This window comes from Gymnodraco acuticeps, unplaced genomic scaffold (genome assembly GCF_902827175.1).
Source record: "Gymnodraco acuticeps unplaced genomic scaffold, fGymAcu1.1, whole genome shotgun sequence".
NCBI classification, from domain to species: domain Eukaryota; kingdom Metazoa; phylum Chordata; class Actinopteri; order Perciformes; family Bathydraconidae; genus Gymnodraco; species Gymnodraco acuticeps.
This window is the reverse complement of record NW_022990485.1, coordinates 129,393-143,819: the sequence shown is the minus strand read 5'-3', so window position 1 is coordinate 143,819 and position 14,427 is coordinate 129,393. Positions and strand designations below refer to the sequence as shown.

At 40.6% G+C, this 14,427-nt stretch overlaps 1 protein-coding gene across 1 annotated transcript in view; it reads left to right on the top strand.

Annotated features, from left to right (window-relative positions):
- Positions 1–14,427, top strand: part of trappc9 (trafficking protein particle complex 9) — a 331,469-nt gene that overhangs the window by 191,726 nt on the left and 125,316 nt on the right. The window contains 1 exon segment of the mRNA XM_034226421.1: positions 1,592–1,702. Coding sequence (XP_034082312.1) covers positions 1,592–1,702 — 111 coding nt within the window.

Sequence of the window (14,427 nt, the reverse complement as noted above, 5' to 3'; positions counted from 1 at the left end):
ATGTGTCCCCTCTTCTTCATGTCTCTTTCACATCACCATGTGTCCCCTCTTCCATGTCTCTTCTACATCAACATGTGTCCCCTCTTCTTCATGTCTCTTCTACATCAACATGTGTCCCCTCTTCTTCATGTCTCTTCTTCTACATCAACATGTGTCCCTCGTCTTCATGTCTCTTCTATCAATCAGATGTGTCCCCTCTTCTTCAATGTCTCTTCTAATCATCAACATGTGTCCCCTCTTCTTCACGTCTCTTCTACATCAACATGTGTCCCCTCTTCTTCATGTCTCTTCTACATCAACATGTGTCCCCTCTTCTTCATGCTCTGCTTCTACATCAACATGTGTCCCCTCTTCTCCATGTCTCTTCTCATCAACATGTGTCCCCTCTTCTTCATGTCTCTTCTACATCAACATGTGTCCCCTCTTCTTCACGTCTCTTCTACATCAACATGTGTCCCCTCTTCTCCATGTCTCTTCTACATCAACAAGTGTCCCCTCTTCTTCATGTCTCTTCTACATCAGCATGTGTCCTCTCTTCTTCACGTCTCTTCTACATCAACATGTGTCCCCTCTTCTTCATGTCTCTTCTACATCAACATGTGTCCCCTCTTCTCCATGTCTCTTCTACATCAACATGTGTCCCCTCTTCTCCATGTCTCTTCTACATCAACACGTGTCCCCTCTTCTTCATGTCTCTTCTAACATCACATGTGTCCCCCTCTTCTTCATGTCTCTTCTACATCAACATGTGTCCCCTCTTCTTCATGTCTCTCCTACATCAACATGTGTCCCCTCTTCTCCAGTGTCTCTTCTACATCAACTGTGGTCCCCTCTTCTTCATGTCTCTTCTACATCAACATGTGTCCCCTCTTCTTCATGTCTCTTCTACATCAAACATGTGTCCCCTCTTCTTTCATGTCTCTTCTACATCAACATGTGTCCCCTCTTCTTCATGTCTCTTCTACATCAACATGTGTCCCCCTCTTCTTCATGTCTCTTCTACATCAACATGTGTCCCCTCTTCTTCATGTCTCTTCTTCATCAACATGTGTCCCCTCTGTGGAAAGAGACTCTGAAAGTTTCAGGAACAAAGATTCTCTCTCTTTTTGATCCATTTCTATAAAAACCTGTCTGAAAATGAGCCGATCAGATTTTGGCCACTTTATGATGTCATAATGATGTTTTGTCTTGTGTAACCATTAGCCAATCAGCAACCAAGGTAACCCCCCCCCCCCCCCACCTTATCACCTGAATCTCCTCCTAGAGCACCATTGAGTTCTTTGTAACCAAATGTCTCTCAGAGGGGCGTGGGGAGGGGCTTCCTTATTTTCATCTAAAGTAACAGACGGAGAATCAGCACTTTGGAAACAGGGCTGAAACAGAGGGGATTATGGGTAATGCTGCAATGATCTGTTTGGTGTTTCAGCCAATCAGAGACAGGCTCTGTATATATCTGAGATCTGAGATATATTGATGAAGGTCAGTATAATAGGTGACCTTTAATATACTTGAATCCGTATTCTGTGCACCTCTAGTAACTGGACAGGTTTTGGTTTGTGCACTCAGCTCTTGTTTCTCTTTCTGTCCTCAGCACCCGTCAGTGTCACCTCCTGCTCGACGTCTTCAACCCGACGGAGCACGAGCTCACCGTCAGCGCCAAGAACAACCAGGACCTGGTTCTGCACGCCAGCGAGTGCCAGAGGTGAGGGGAAGGTTTCTCCTTCTGCACACAGAGGGATTAAAACATGGGGATGAGTCAGGGCAAAATCAGGTGGTTGGTTTTGCAAGAAAAGTGATTTTTCCTTTAAAATCTTTTTCGAAGTTTTCCACTATTTTTTTTAAGGGTCAGGGGTTCCTCACTAATCCCGAAAGACCTTCTGATTCACCCAAAACAAACTGATAAGCGGCTGAATTTGTGAGGCTGACTTCTTCTTAAATAGTTTCCCACTTTTTCAGAAAAACACAATCGGTTTTGCAAGACAAGTTATTTTTCCCGCAAAATCTTTTTCTGAGTTTTCTACGAATTTATAATAATAATAAGCTTTGTTTATATAGCACTTTTCATACAGCACGTGCAGCTCAAAGTGCTGTATGAAAAGACGACACATCACAAGTAAAAAACAAACGACAAGTTCCCCTCAGATCAGATGTTAAAAACTTTACAGACACAAGCAGCATAGCAACAAAATATAACATGTTAAGAGACACAAAAGGTATGATAATAAAAAAACTAATTTAATTAATAATGATTCCTCTCGGAAAAGAAGACGCACAACTAAGTCGATCAATGTATAACCATATAAGATGAAGTACAACACAAAGAAAAAGATAATAGCAAAACAAAAAGTCATAATTCTAAGAAAGGTTAATTGATTAAAATATTAAAAAATCAACGTAAAAGGAAATGTTGCTATTAAAACTGTTAAATAAATAATATTAGATAAAACCCTTTAAGACCTATATCATAAATACAATAATATAAATATTATTATATATTATAAGGGTCAGGGGTTCCTCACTATTCCCTAAAGAGCTTTAGGGAATAGGGAGCTTTGTGACCGACATCTTCTTAGTTTCCCACTTTTTCAGAAAAACACAATCTGGGGTAATTTGTTTAGGTGTTTAAAATATCAGTTTATTTATATTTTTAGTCCCAAATCAGTGTCTTCATAAAGTGTTTTCACTCATGTGAAAATATAACGTACCTGCCCATGTTCTCAAACCTCTTTGCAATCTTGCTGAGGTTTGTCGTCTCTCTAAAAAGAGTTGAATCATGATTCCTGTCAGCTGTGTATCCGCTGCACCTTCTCCACGAGATGATGGTGACTCATAGGCCATCCTCTGCAGGGGTGGGATGTTATTATATGATGGGAATTAGGGGGTGGAAAGGGATCTTTTTCATAGTTCAGCTCACTCCAAATCATATTTTCTGTGCAGAGTTTATGATAAGCTTCCCGTGGTTTTGTAACCACAACAAGTATCACTTCAGAACTCTTTAAAAAGTTGAGACAGTGTTTATTTTATCCCTTTATGTTAAAGGTCACCTATCATGCTATTTTTCGGCAATAGCATACATCTCAGATATATATAAAAAACATGTCTATAAAGTGTTTTGCTCAAAATACCAAACAGATCACCCATTCTAGCCATGCCTCATATCCCTCTATTTCACTTCCTGTTTCTAAAGTGCTGATTTGGGGAATAAAGCTTAAAAAAATAAAAATAATTGATAAAAAAAAAGAGGGGGCTGAGCTCATGCGGGACCCGGCAGCTACTGTCTAAACTAAATGCTGCCGTGATGAAACGCCATATCATGGATTATCAAGGATTCTCTCTGAAACAGTTTGGAGCTCAAAGGCTTTCTCTCTTGCCGGTTATACCACAAGGTGAGTTCCTTTTTACTTCCTGCTTCTTCACACACGCTCTCCAGTACAGGTTAGCTCTGAGTGTTAGCTATGCTAATGTAAACACCGACCATATTACGTCCAAAACATTCGGGCTTTGTTTCTGATAGCAACGTTTCTGATTGGGCCGTGGGTCCACATTTCAGATATTACGTCATATCGGACGCAAATCTGGATCAGCTCCGTTGTTCCCCGTTTTTAGAGATTTGGGTACGGAGGAAAAGAGAGAGGGTTTTATTTTCTGACGCTGCGTGAGCTCCCCGACACACCGGGGACACATTTATGTATAAAAGACATCACAAAGTGCATTTTGCATGATAGGTCCCCTTTAAGGGATTAGCTGTTGAATTTCTAAAGAATTAAACATACTGTGAAACATCACACAGGCATTTAGTAGAACTGACTTTATTGTCGTATTCACTTCAATGTTTTACTGTAGCAGATGCTAAAATAAATGGCAACACACCAAACTTTGTTCTGAAATTAAACACTTTAATTTAAATATTTCACTTTTTCAAACCCACATTAACTTCTCTACATATCAGCATAGATACAATCTACTGACATCACTCATTTAAAACCAAAGATCAGTCCCTTTGAAGCTAGTTCGCATGTAAATCCTGTTCATTTCTTCTTCTAAAACAGTCATGAAGAACACCAGGAGATGCCAGGAGTTGAGTTTCCATTAAACAAAATGATGACTGGTATATTAATTGTACGCCAATTGAATCAGAGCACACGAGCCAAATTACCTCCTTCGTTACCACGGTGACGGGCTGGGGACAAGCAATTTATTATTTAGAGGGGCCATCTTTTTAAACAGTGCAGTGCTCAGTCCGCATTAAACACTGTGGGGCTACATTACATCACTTTCAACACACTTCACAGAGAACAGTGAGGGCCAAACATTGAGCAGTTATAAAGAGTATGTAGTGTCTCTACTTTAAAGAGTCCTCTCCTGCTGATGTTCAGGTGTATATCAGTATGTAGTGTCTCTACTTTAAAGAGTCCTCTCCTGCTAATGTTCAGGTGTATATCAGTATGTATTATCTCTACTTTAAAGAGTCCTCTCCTGCTGATGTTCAGGTGTATATCAATATGTAGTGTCTCTACTTTAAAGAGTCCTCTCCTGCTGATGTTCAGGTGTATATCAGTATTCAGTGTCTCTACTCTGACATGTCTTCATGCTTTAATGTTCAAAAAGCTCTTTCTCATACTGCCTCTGCTGCAGCACCTATTTTCACCCTCTGTCTGAAACCAGAGCCCAGTCTGCTCTGATTGGTCCCCCCCCCAAAAGTAAAAACAACAAATCACCAGACATTAAATGAACATCTTCCAAAGAAAAAACACAATTGTGCTCACATTCGAACATGTTCTGGTGTCTCTTGTAAGAGAGTTTGATCTCCGGTCTCATGCTGGTTATCCATTTACCTCCCACTGCTCTGCCTGTGGAACACTTTCTGTACAACTTGTACACACGTATGAACATGTAATATATGAAGTGATAAAGGACGCTCTTGTCTTTTCAGACACGTTTGACAGGATAAAGTTACTAGCTACTTTTCAGGCATACACTTTTTTTTATCAGCTTGTATCTCATAAAAAATTCAGGGTCTGATTTGGGCTTCTTGTCACATTTTACATTTCTGAGTTATCACTTTCATTAAGGAATACATTTTCCCTCTGAATATGATCATTTCAATTTGTGTTTTTGAAGCTTCAAGAAATGAATAAATGTCCAGTATTTCTCAAAAGAAAAGATTATAGGGAAACGTCTGAAAAAAGACATAACATATGTGACTTGTTAGACACTTGTATCCAAAGCGACTTACATACTCAATACTGTGGCCAATCCCCACAGGAGCAATTTGGGGTGAAGTGGTTCAGGGACACAACGACATGCTGACTGCTGTGGGGTTTGAACCTGTGACCCCTTGATCAGAACACCAACGCACTACTCCACTGCGCCACACGCCTCCACATATTTTCTATTGCACTTTTTATTCTGTAATGTAATTCCCCAAACGGCAGAGATACACTAAACCCATATCTAATTGCCATCATATAAGTTGGTGTTATACATCAGGTCTTAACTAGAGGTCAAAATGCATAAAGCACCAGTTGTATAATTGATTCAGAAAAAGGAATACAAAAATTCTGCCTTTCCAGAAACTGATACAATATGACACGATGTGCCTTTAAGGCGAAAAACGTCAAGTCTGGTAACGAGTGCAGATGTATATATATAGACTATATATAGATGTACATGTCTTTCCCCCCTTTGACTGACATTCCCTGTAGACACAGCCCGGGGCTTTGACTCAACCAATCACTGCTTTCATCCTCTATAGATATTCCTTTTGACCCGTGCCACACTTATAGAATCATTATCAGAAGATAAGATAGGACTTTATTCATCCCGAAGGACATTGTTGTGCCAGAGTTACACAAATACAATAAACACAGCAGCACAATAATAATAAAACTGTTCACTAACAGTGCAGTGAAAAGAGCAATTCAATAACTTCAGGAAACATAGACGGTAACATAATTAATGTATATATGAACAGTATTTAGTAGTGCAAAAACCGTAGTGGTAGTTACGTCATTGCACGTTATTTATCGAACATTATGAATAATAATAATGTTAACACTTTATATTAAGGTACACACATTCACCATCAACTACTTGTTAATTAACATGCATATTAGCAGTATATTGGCGCTTTATTAATCAGTATAAAACACTTATTAATGCCTTATTCTACATGACCATATTCTACAAGTAATAGGCCCATATTGAGCATATTGATACCAAAACTCATGTACAACAACTTCCTTCCTTACAATAAATAAGCACTAATTAGAGGGTTATTGCGGAAAAACTCATCTAATGGCCTAGTACTTATTATAGTGTTTTATAATGACTAATAAAGAGCCAATATGCATGTTAATTAACAACTAGTTGATGTTGAATGTGTGTACAGAATATCTGCATATTAATTGCATGTTAATTACAGAGGAGGCAGAGGACACTCCTTCATCCCCAGCTTTTGCAACAGGTTGATCATTTCCTTCGACACAGACCCAGGTCACATGGGGTGTCAAATTCAATCTCATCGCGGGCGACATCAGCATTATGCTTACACTCAAAGGGACGGTTGTAACTATATAAATATAGTACCAGTCCAAAGTTTGGACACACCTTCTCCCTTTATTTTAATTATTTTCCACATTGTAGATTAATACTAAAGACATCCGAACTATAAAAGAACACATATGGAATCTAGTGAAAAAAAATAAATAAATAAAAAAATCCAGAATATGATTTATATTTTAGATTCTTCGAATTAACCCCCTTTGCCTCGATGACGGCTTTGCACACCCTTGGCTTCTCTATATAAATGTATACATATATAACTATATAATATATATTATGTAAGGGAAACTTCTGCAGCAATGGAGAGTCAGGACTCAGAGAGACACAAGGAGAGTTGGAGCTTTGATGTCAAACAATGATAGTTTATTGCAAGGATACGGCCGGAGAATTCATATCACAAGTCACAGCAGCAAAAGGTTCCGACTGCACGGGTGGGTTGTCATGTCAATTCTGATCAGCCTATCTCTCGATAGACCTTTTAACTAGTTTACAGAGAGTTAATGAGCATATTGGGGGAGGCGTAAACATCTGGAGACACAGGAGATGTCTCTCACATCTGTAGAAAGCCAGCGTTCTCACAGTCGTAAACCCCCCTATCAGGCCATAAAACTGACCCTTAAGTGCTGGAGCACATTCCTTAAAGGAGATAACAGAATATTGGTTGGTTATTAACGACAACAGGCAATAAGGTTAAATATCTAGGAGTAAAGACAGAATTATTCCCTCACATATTACATAATGTATTATATTATATTGTTGGTTCTGCATTAGATTATTATCAGTTATAGTAATACGTTCATAAAGAACTACGTCTGAAAGGCAAATGGCAAATATTCAACAATTACACCAATTGTATAGTATATAATATTCTTCGCAAGCTCTCCCGAGTCACATAAAATGAGGTCGCGGTCCGGTTTTGAGTTTGACACCCAGTGAACACGGATGACTCAGCGCATTGTGGGTCTTACGTACAAAGAGAATCAGGGCCGTGACCTCGTAGATCTCCGTCTGCAGAACCATATTGTGCTTGTCTCTCCGGCTCATCCTCTCTCCACATCAGATGGCCCTGTCATGTCGTATTTCGTCCCTGTTCTGTGATGAATGAGGTGTCAGACGCAAGATGTTTTCAGGATTCTTCAACCCATGCCTGGTGAAGCTTAGGATTCATCCGACAGTCGCAGAAATGACCCTGTCAATCATCCACACTTTTCCTCCTACAACAAAGAGGCTTTTTTAAATTGAGCTTACGTTGAGGGTTACACAAACAGAAGTAGAAACACCTTTCATACATGAGGACACATACAGCAGATGTATGAGTAGACTTAGGGTGCATTCACACCTAATAGTCCGCTTCTCTGCTGCGCACCAGACCACAGTTTGTTGCATTGTTTCATTTTCCAGAAGGTTCGGTTTGCGTTCACACGGGCAACACTCAAAAGGACTATAAACTTTAAACGCAAGTCATGTGCACGGAAATGCTGTTCACCCATTGGCAGACATTAAGGGGGTAACAACGCAAATCCCGGCAATTTCTACCGGAGCCTCCGCCATGGAGCATCGGCACTTTCGGCAAGTTATTCTCATGCGGCTGTTAATCTGGAGATCAACACTATCGGCCCGCGCATATGATTATATAATCAGACAACGTCCGTTAAAAAACATTATAACACATATAATGAGAGACGTTCTGCAGTAAGCAGCGGCGTTTCACCGACGACAGGTGTTGACGGAGCATTGTTACTTTACACGACACTGTTCAACACTTCATTCTGCTTCACTCTTTAACTAAACAACCGCGGATGTCTTGAAAGACTCTTTCGCTAAAGATTTTTGAAGATATCCGCGTTCTTGTGACATGTAAATACTACGCTTCCTATGTTTTGATGCGGACTGCGTTCACACCAGAGATGAACCGCTCCAGAGTTCGCAAGCAAGCGCTCCGAGACCACCTATTTTAGCGGACCAGAGTCCCGTTGTTTAGTTCACTTCAGAGGTCTCGGACTGCGGTCACACCGACCCAAATGAACCGCACCAAGCGGCTAAACGCACCGGGGTTCGATTCAACCGGACTATACAAGGCTGGTGTGATCATTACTAGATGTCATATGAGTGGAACATGAGGACAGCAGCAGGAAGATGTTTCCATCGAGTGGTTCAGGAAAGCAGGATTGTATCTGCTCCTCTGATGGCTGATCTTAACTAGATATGCAGTATTTTTTCAGACTTAAAAATGCTTTATTTTATGCACAGCTGAGGATAAGTAAGGCTACAAGTGTTTGAGCAATGATGGACATCACTACTAACAAATTAAGACAAAATAATGACAATTCAAAACGATTTTTCCGATTTATTTTTTGTAAAGTACATCATGAAACGTTCACGATCGCAAATTGACCTAAAATGTGCATCCCGACACCTCTCGTATTGGAGTCTGTACTGTAGATGATGCGCTTGTTTAGTTTAGTTGTTTTAGAGGAATTTGGCTTCATATTATCAGCTATAATTCATTTGACGGAGCAATACATTGTTAGTTTAATGTCTTATCAATGACAGATAATCGATCGGCCTTCATATACTGTACACCAGGTGATAACTTCCATTTAGTGCACGCTTTGATAGAAACCCAGAGATCTCCCTGGTTGTGTTTGAGCAGTAAGTTTGTGGAGTGTTTTAGTCTCTCTCTGAGAAGGCGGCACGTAAAGAGGGGTGAACGGGGTGAGCTGCTTTCATCTTCTCATATCATTCACGGACATGTCTTTTTACAAGGTCTTTATCTCCTTGATGGTGTTGTTTAATGGCAAATGAAAAAGAGTGAAGCACCTCAGAATGTAAATGGTCACTTTGATGTTTGGGAGCCCAACATGGTTCCACAAGACGGACGTGACTCCGCACTTTCATTTTTTTTTCTCTCCAATATTTACTTTGAACAAAGAACAGAGAGAAGAGGACATGTAGAGGTTGTGTACCTTTCTTAGGTCTTCCACATTTTCCTGGCAAAGCATTTTTGAGGGGTGAAAGAATATTCACAGTATACAGGCTTATATTTAGAGGTTTGCTTTTGTGAGTATATTCATGGCTTTATAGTTATATTAGCAGTTAGTCTTTGGTTAATTATTAAAAAATGGCTCAGCAGAAAGGGTGGATTTGTTATGATAACTCATGCTGGCACAAGTAAGTTGGGTAATTGGGCCAAAACTAACCAAACGTTTAAAGACTCAACACCCATTTGCGTTCCAGTTAAAGTCTCATTCCTGTCTTATTAACAAACCAAATGATGTCCTGTATCTTAGCCTTAAATTCAATGGGCAAAAGAGCATTGCTTACAGCACTTAGCATGCTAGATAGCTAATTAGCTTCTCAGCCAGGGGCGGACTGGGACTAAAAATCAGCCCGGGACTCTCGACCGGCCCACCTCGGAACCGCAAGTAAATACCGCTAGTAAATTGTCAACAGGGGGGGGGTCCGACTTATCCGACCGGGCCACATTGTCCGACCGGCCCACTTCAGTACCGGCCCATCGGGATTCGTCCCGAACGTCCCGATGGCCAGTCCGCCACTGTTCTCAGCTATAGAGCACATTAATTAGCATGTATACTTACCTCCAGAAGAGTACAACAATAAAGCTTTAAGTTTTCTTTGAACATTGGATGCTATAAAGCAACTTGTCAATCACACGGTAGCCCCGCCCTAACACATATGCAGTTTTATCGTCTATTTTCCTCCAAAATGATCATCATGCTGTATTAAAAAAGACGTGTAACAAGCTAATTAAACCATAATAGTGTCAGCAAAATGTGTACTGTGGCAAAACATCAAGTGATAACAAGGGTCATGTTTTTCATAGACTTCTATAAAATCCCTGCAGTTATTTTTTGTTTTTTTCCTCAAAATACTTATACAGGTTTAAGGAACTTCAACAGACAGGCAGTGATTAACAGTGGATTGATCAGTATCATTCCTCTTAAACCTCCCAACTATCTGTTATAATGAAGAATGGAAATAAAAAGATATTTGAGGAATGGAGAATTGAACATTCAATCACCATGCTAATTCAGTCTGCAATAAATGACTAATTTAACCTAGAATTATTCTTAGCTGGTGGTTTTTTTAACCACCTTGAGTTGTGATGGTAAGTGCTCCGTATAAACACAGTGTAAATGAAATCCACTCTCCGTTCGTACTTTCTATTCTATTCAAAGGAGCAATCCAATGTTCCCTCAAGCAGCCCTGACCTTTCTGCAGCTGAATCGTGGATTTAATAATGAGCTTGTTACAATGACACGGAGCGGATTCAAGTATTGGTTATTAATATCAATCGGAGGAATAAAAAACGTTGTCTGAGATCTCAGGATGGAAAGTCAGTTCCATAAAATAAGTTCTTAAGCTTCGTAAGAACGTGGGTTTGATAGTGAGTCAGTGAAGTCCGTTAGTGTGTGATTATTTGGTACGATATATGTTTGATGAAAGTGTTTGAAAAGTATCTCATTAACTAGCAAAGGCCCTGGGGCACTTGTCTTTAAATGTTAGCTGTAAATATAACCAGTAGGGAACGATTTGTGGTCGCATTTTTTTGTATTTTCATTTCAAACTGTTGTCAAGGTCAGGATCTTTGTTTGAAAACTGATTCATTTTGGATCACCAGCGCAAAAGTCTAGAGTTATACCTTAAATCATTTAAAGGGGACCTATCATGCAAAATGCACTTGTTGATGTCTTTTCTACATCAACATGTGTCCCCGGTGTGTCAGGGAACTCACGCAGCGTCAGAAAATAAACCCTCTCTCTTTTCCTCCGTACCCAAATCTCTAAAAACGGGGGAACAACGGAGCTGATCCAGATTTGCGTCCGATATGACGTAATATCTGAAATGTGGACCCACGGCCCAATCAGAAACGTTGCTATCAGAAACGATGCCCGACTGTTTTGGACGTAATATGGTCGGTGTTTACATTAGCATCGCTAACACTCAGAGCTAACCTGTACTGGAGAGCATGTGTGTGAAGAAGCAGGAAGTAAAAAGGAACTCACCTTGTGGTATAACCGGCAAGAGAGAAAGCCTTTGAGCTCCAAACTGTTTCAGAGAGAATCCTTGATAATCCATGATATGGCGTTTCATCACGGCAGCATTTAGTTTAGACAGTAGCTGCCGGGTCCCGCATGAGCTCAGACCCCTCCTTTTTGTTATCAATTGTTTTTGTTTTTTAAAGCTTTATACCCCAGATCAGCACTTTAGAAACAGGAAGTGAAATAGAGGGATATGAGGCGGGTGATCTGTTTGGTATTTTGAGCAAAACACTTCATAGACATGTTTTTTATATATTTTTATTAGTGCTGTCAAAATGATCGCGTTAACGGCGGTAATTCATTTTTTGAATTAATTGCGTTAAAATATTTAACGCATTTAACGCATGTGCAGAATGGCCCGCCCCATACGTGCCACCAGTGGCAGCGCCAGGGTATGGCTGGGGTAGGCTACACCCATACCAAGAAATGGCTTAGCCCCACCATGAAAAATGATGTTAAAGTAAGCAAAATAAAGTCTGCCAACTCGCGCGGAGTAAATTGCACAGACAGCAGTTAGTAAGATTGATTTCAGTAGCCACGGTTTTGAAAACTTTTGTCACGTAGTGATCGTTTTCTCAATAGAACATCTTTGATAACGGCGTGGTGTTGTTGCAGGAAGTCCCGACGGAGAATACTTTTGCTGTAGTACAGGGGTGCACATAACTGGTACGCAGGTTATGTGCGTAATCTGAAATGCGTACCGTCACTTGTGTCACAAAGCGCATTTGCGTACCGACGTACTTGTGAAGCTTTTCCAGAAGGCGGTTAGATCACCGGACGACAGAGTCGGTCTCCGTGTGCACAGACAGGGCTGCTGTTAACGTCGGTCTGGACAACGGAATTGTGCCAAAACTACGCCAACCGGCTGCGGAGGGAGACTCCCCCCCCCCTTCACTGGAGAACTGCGCTAAAACAGCTGATCACAACGTTCACACTCTATGGTCAAGAAGTACTCCACTAGCCGCCGCCCCCCCCCCTCTGTCGACTTTCCTGAAGTACTCCCCCGTTGATAGAAATCAACACGTAATGAATTAAGACCCCACGGTTTGATGATTGATAGGTGTGTGGGTTGTCTTTCATTTTGACACGCAGAAAAATGTTGTAATAAACATACATACTGTGTTAAATGGATATATCCGCCTTCTTTCCATTCCCACAACAATATACATAAATAAATGGCATATTTTGGACATAGTTCGAATGGTGATTAATCATGATTAATTAATTTTTAAGCTGTGATTAATCTGATTAAAATTTGTAATCGTTTGACAGCCCTAATTTTTATATATGTGAGACCTATGCTATTGCCTAAAGATAGCATGATAGGTGCACTTTAAGTAAAAGGATCTTAAACCAGACACACGTATAGGTACAACAGAAGTAAAAAGATTAAGACCTATGAAATAAATAAAACAATATAAAGGTGGGTAAATAATAAAGACCATTTAAAGTGGGTGGTTGCTAATAAAAAGCTAATCTAAAAAGATGTGTCGTTTAAAAATGTTGGCCTCATTAAACATGAGATTCATTGGAATTGATGCTCCCTAAAGTCATGCAGTGTCTTCTCGAGCAGCAGGTTGCTCTCAGCTCATCTTGAGCTGCAGCATCACAACAGCTGAGACCTCAACTATCAATTCAGGGTGGGGGTGGGGGGTCTTACATCTCATCATGGCATCAATCCCGAGGCTCTTACTAGTTTCCACTGCCGTCCGCCATTATCACTGCGGATCACACTCAGTAAAGCCCCCTGTAGTAGAGCGGGGGGTTGTTTCTCATTGCTGTCCACGTCTCTCTCGCTCTCTCCGCCAATTCCTTTTGGCTCTGGATCGGTGCGCACCAGGGCGACACGCCTCATTGCACGAGCTTTTCAAACAAAGCTAGTTTCCATAGTGACCACCTTTCCCCTTCTGGTGCTACTTTTTATGGCAGCCGAGCACATAATGCATCTGCAGTCATGTGTCCACACACTGTACCAGACTAGTGTCAGTACGATGTTAGAAAAGTATCACTGGTCCCCGGCTTGAGCTTCAATCTCAGGATCCATAGAAAGCAGTATTCAATGTTTACTTCAGATTAGCTCCACGTCAGAAATGAGCATGCTTGTCATATGTCTCTCTCCATAGAGGCTGAATCATCATGTTAATCACATAGCTATCATATGCCTCAAACAGTCCTGATGCTCTTCTAGGTAATCACACATCCTGTCATGTTCACAGCTACAGTTGGGATACTTTTGTTATCATGTGACTCTGATATTAGAAGAGTGCATTCAGTATTTTCCCAACAGTCAGTATTAAACGTATTTGTATTTGTTGTATTCACATCCTGCATATAAAACGGGCCTTTCTTTAACTCGAAGTGTGCATGCTCATCACATGAACAGTATCACATCTAATGAAAACACACACATGTATCCCCGCTGAGGATTGACCGCGGGAGCAATTTTTCCTGACAGAGATGAGAGCTGACTGCTGAGATGTACATTTACTGTTTCTCGACCTCTCCACGGGATTCTTCCTCACACCACTGTCATTTTTTCTCAACATCTGCAGGGGGCGTTTTAGCCCTTCTCGCTTTCTGGAGACGGGTTAGTGAAGGTGCTAGAACGTCAAGATCTTGTTTCCACTCACATTTCACAGTACTGTTCAGCTATAACGCTGTATGGCTGCCTTTCATTTTATCTGCAAATGTCTCCACTGAATCCATATATTCGTATGATAGATAAAGCAAATATATATATGACTCTCAGCCATTCCCTCCTTCGGTCACCTGTAGCTTTATCGAGGTTATTGTTAAGCCC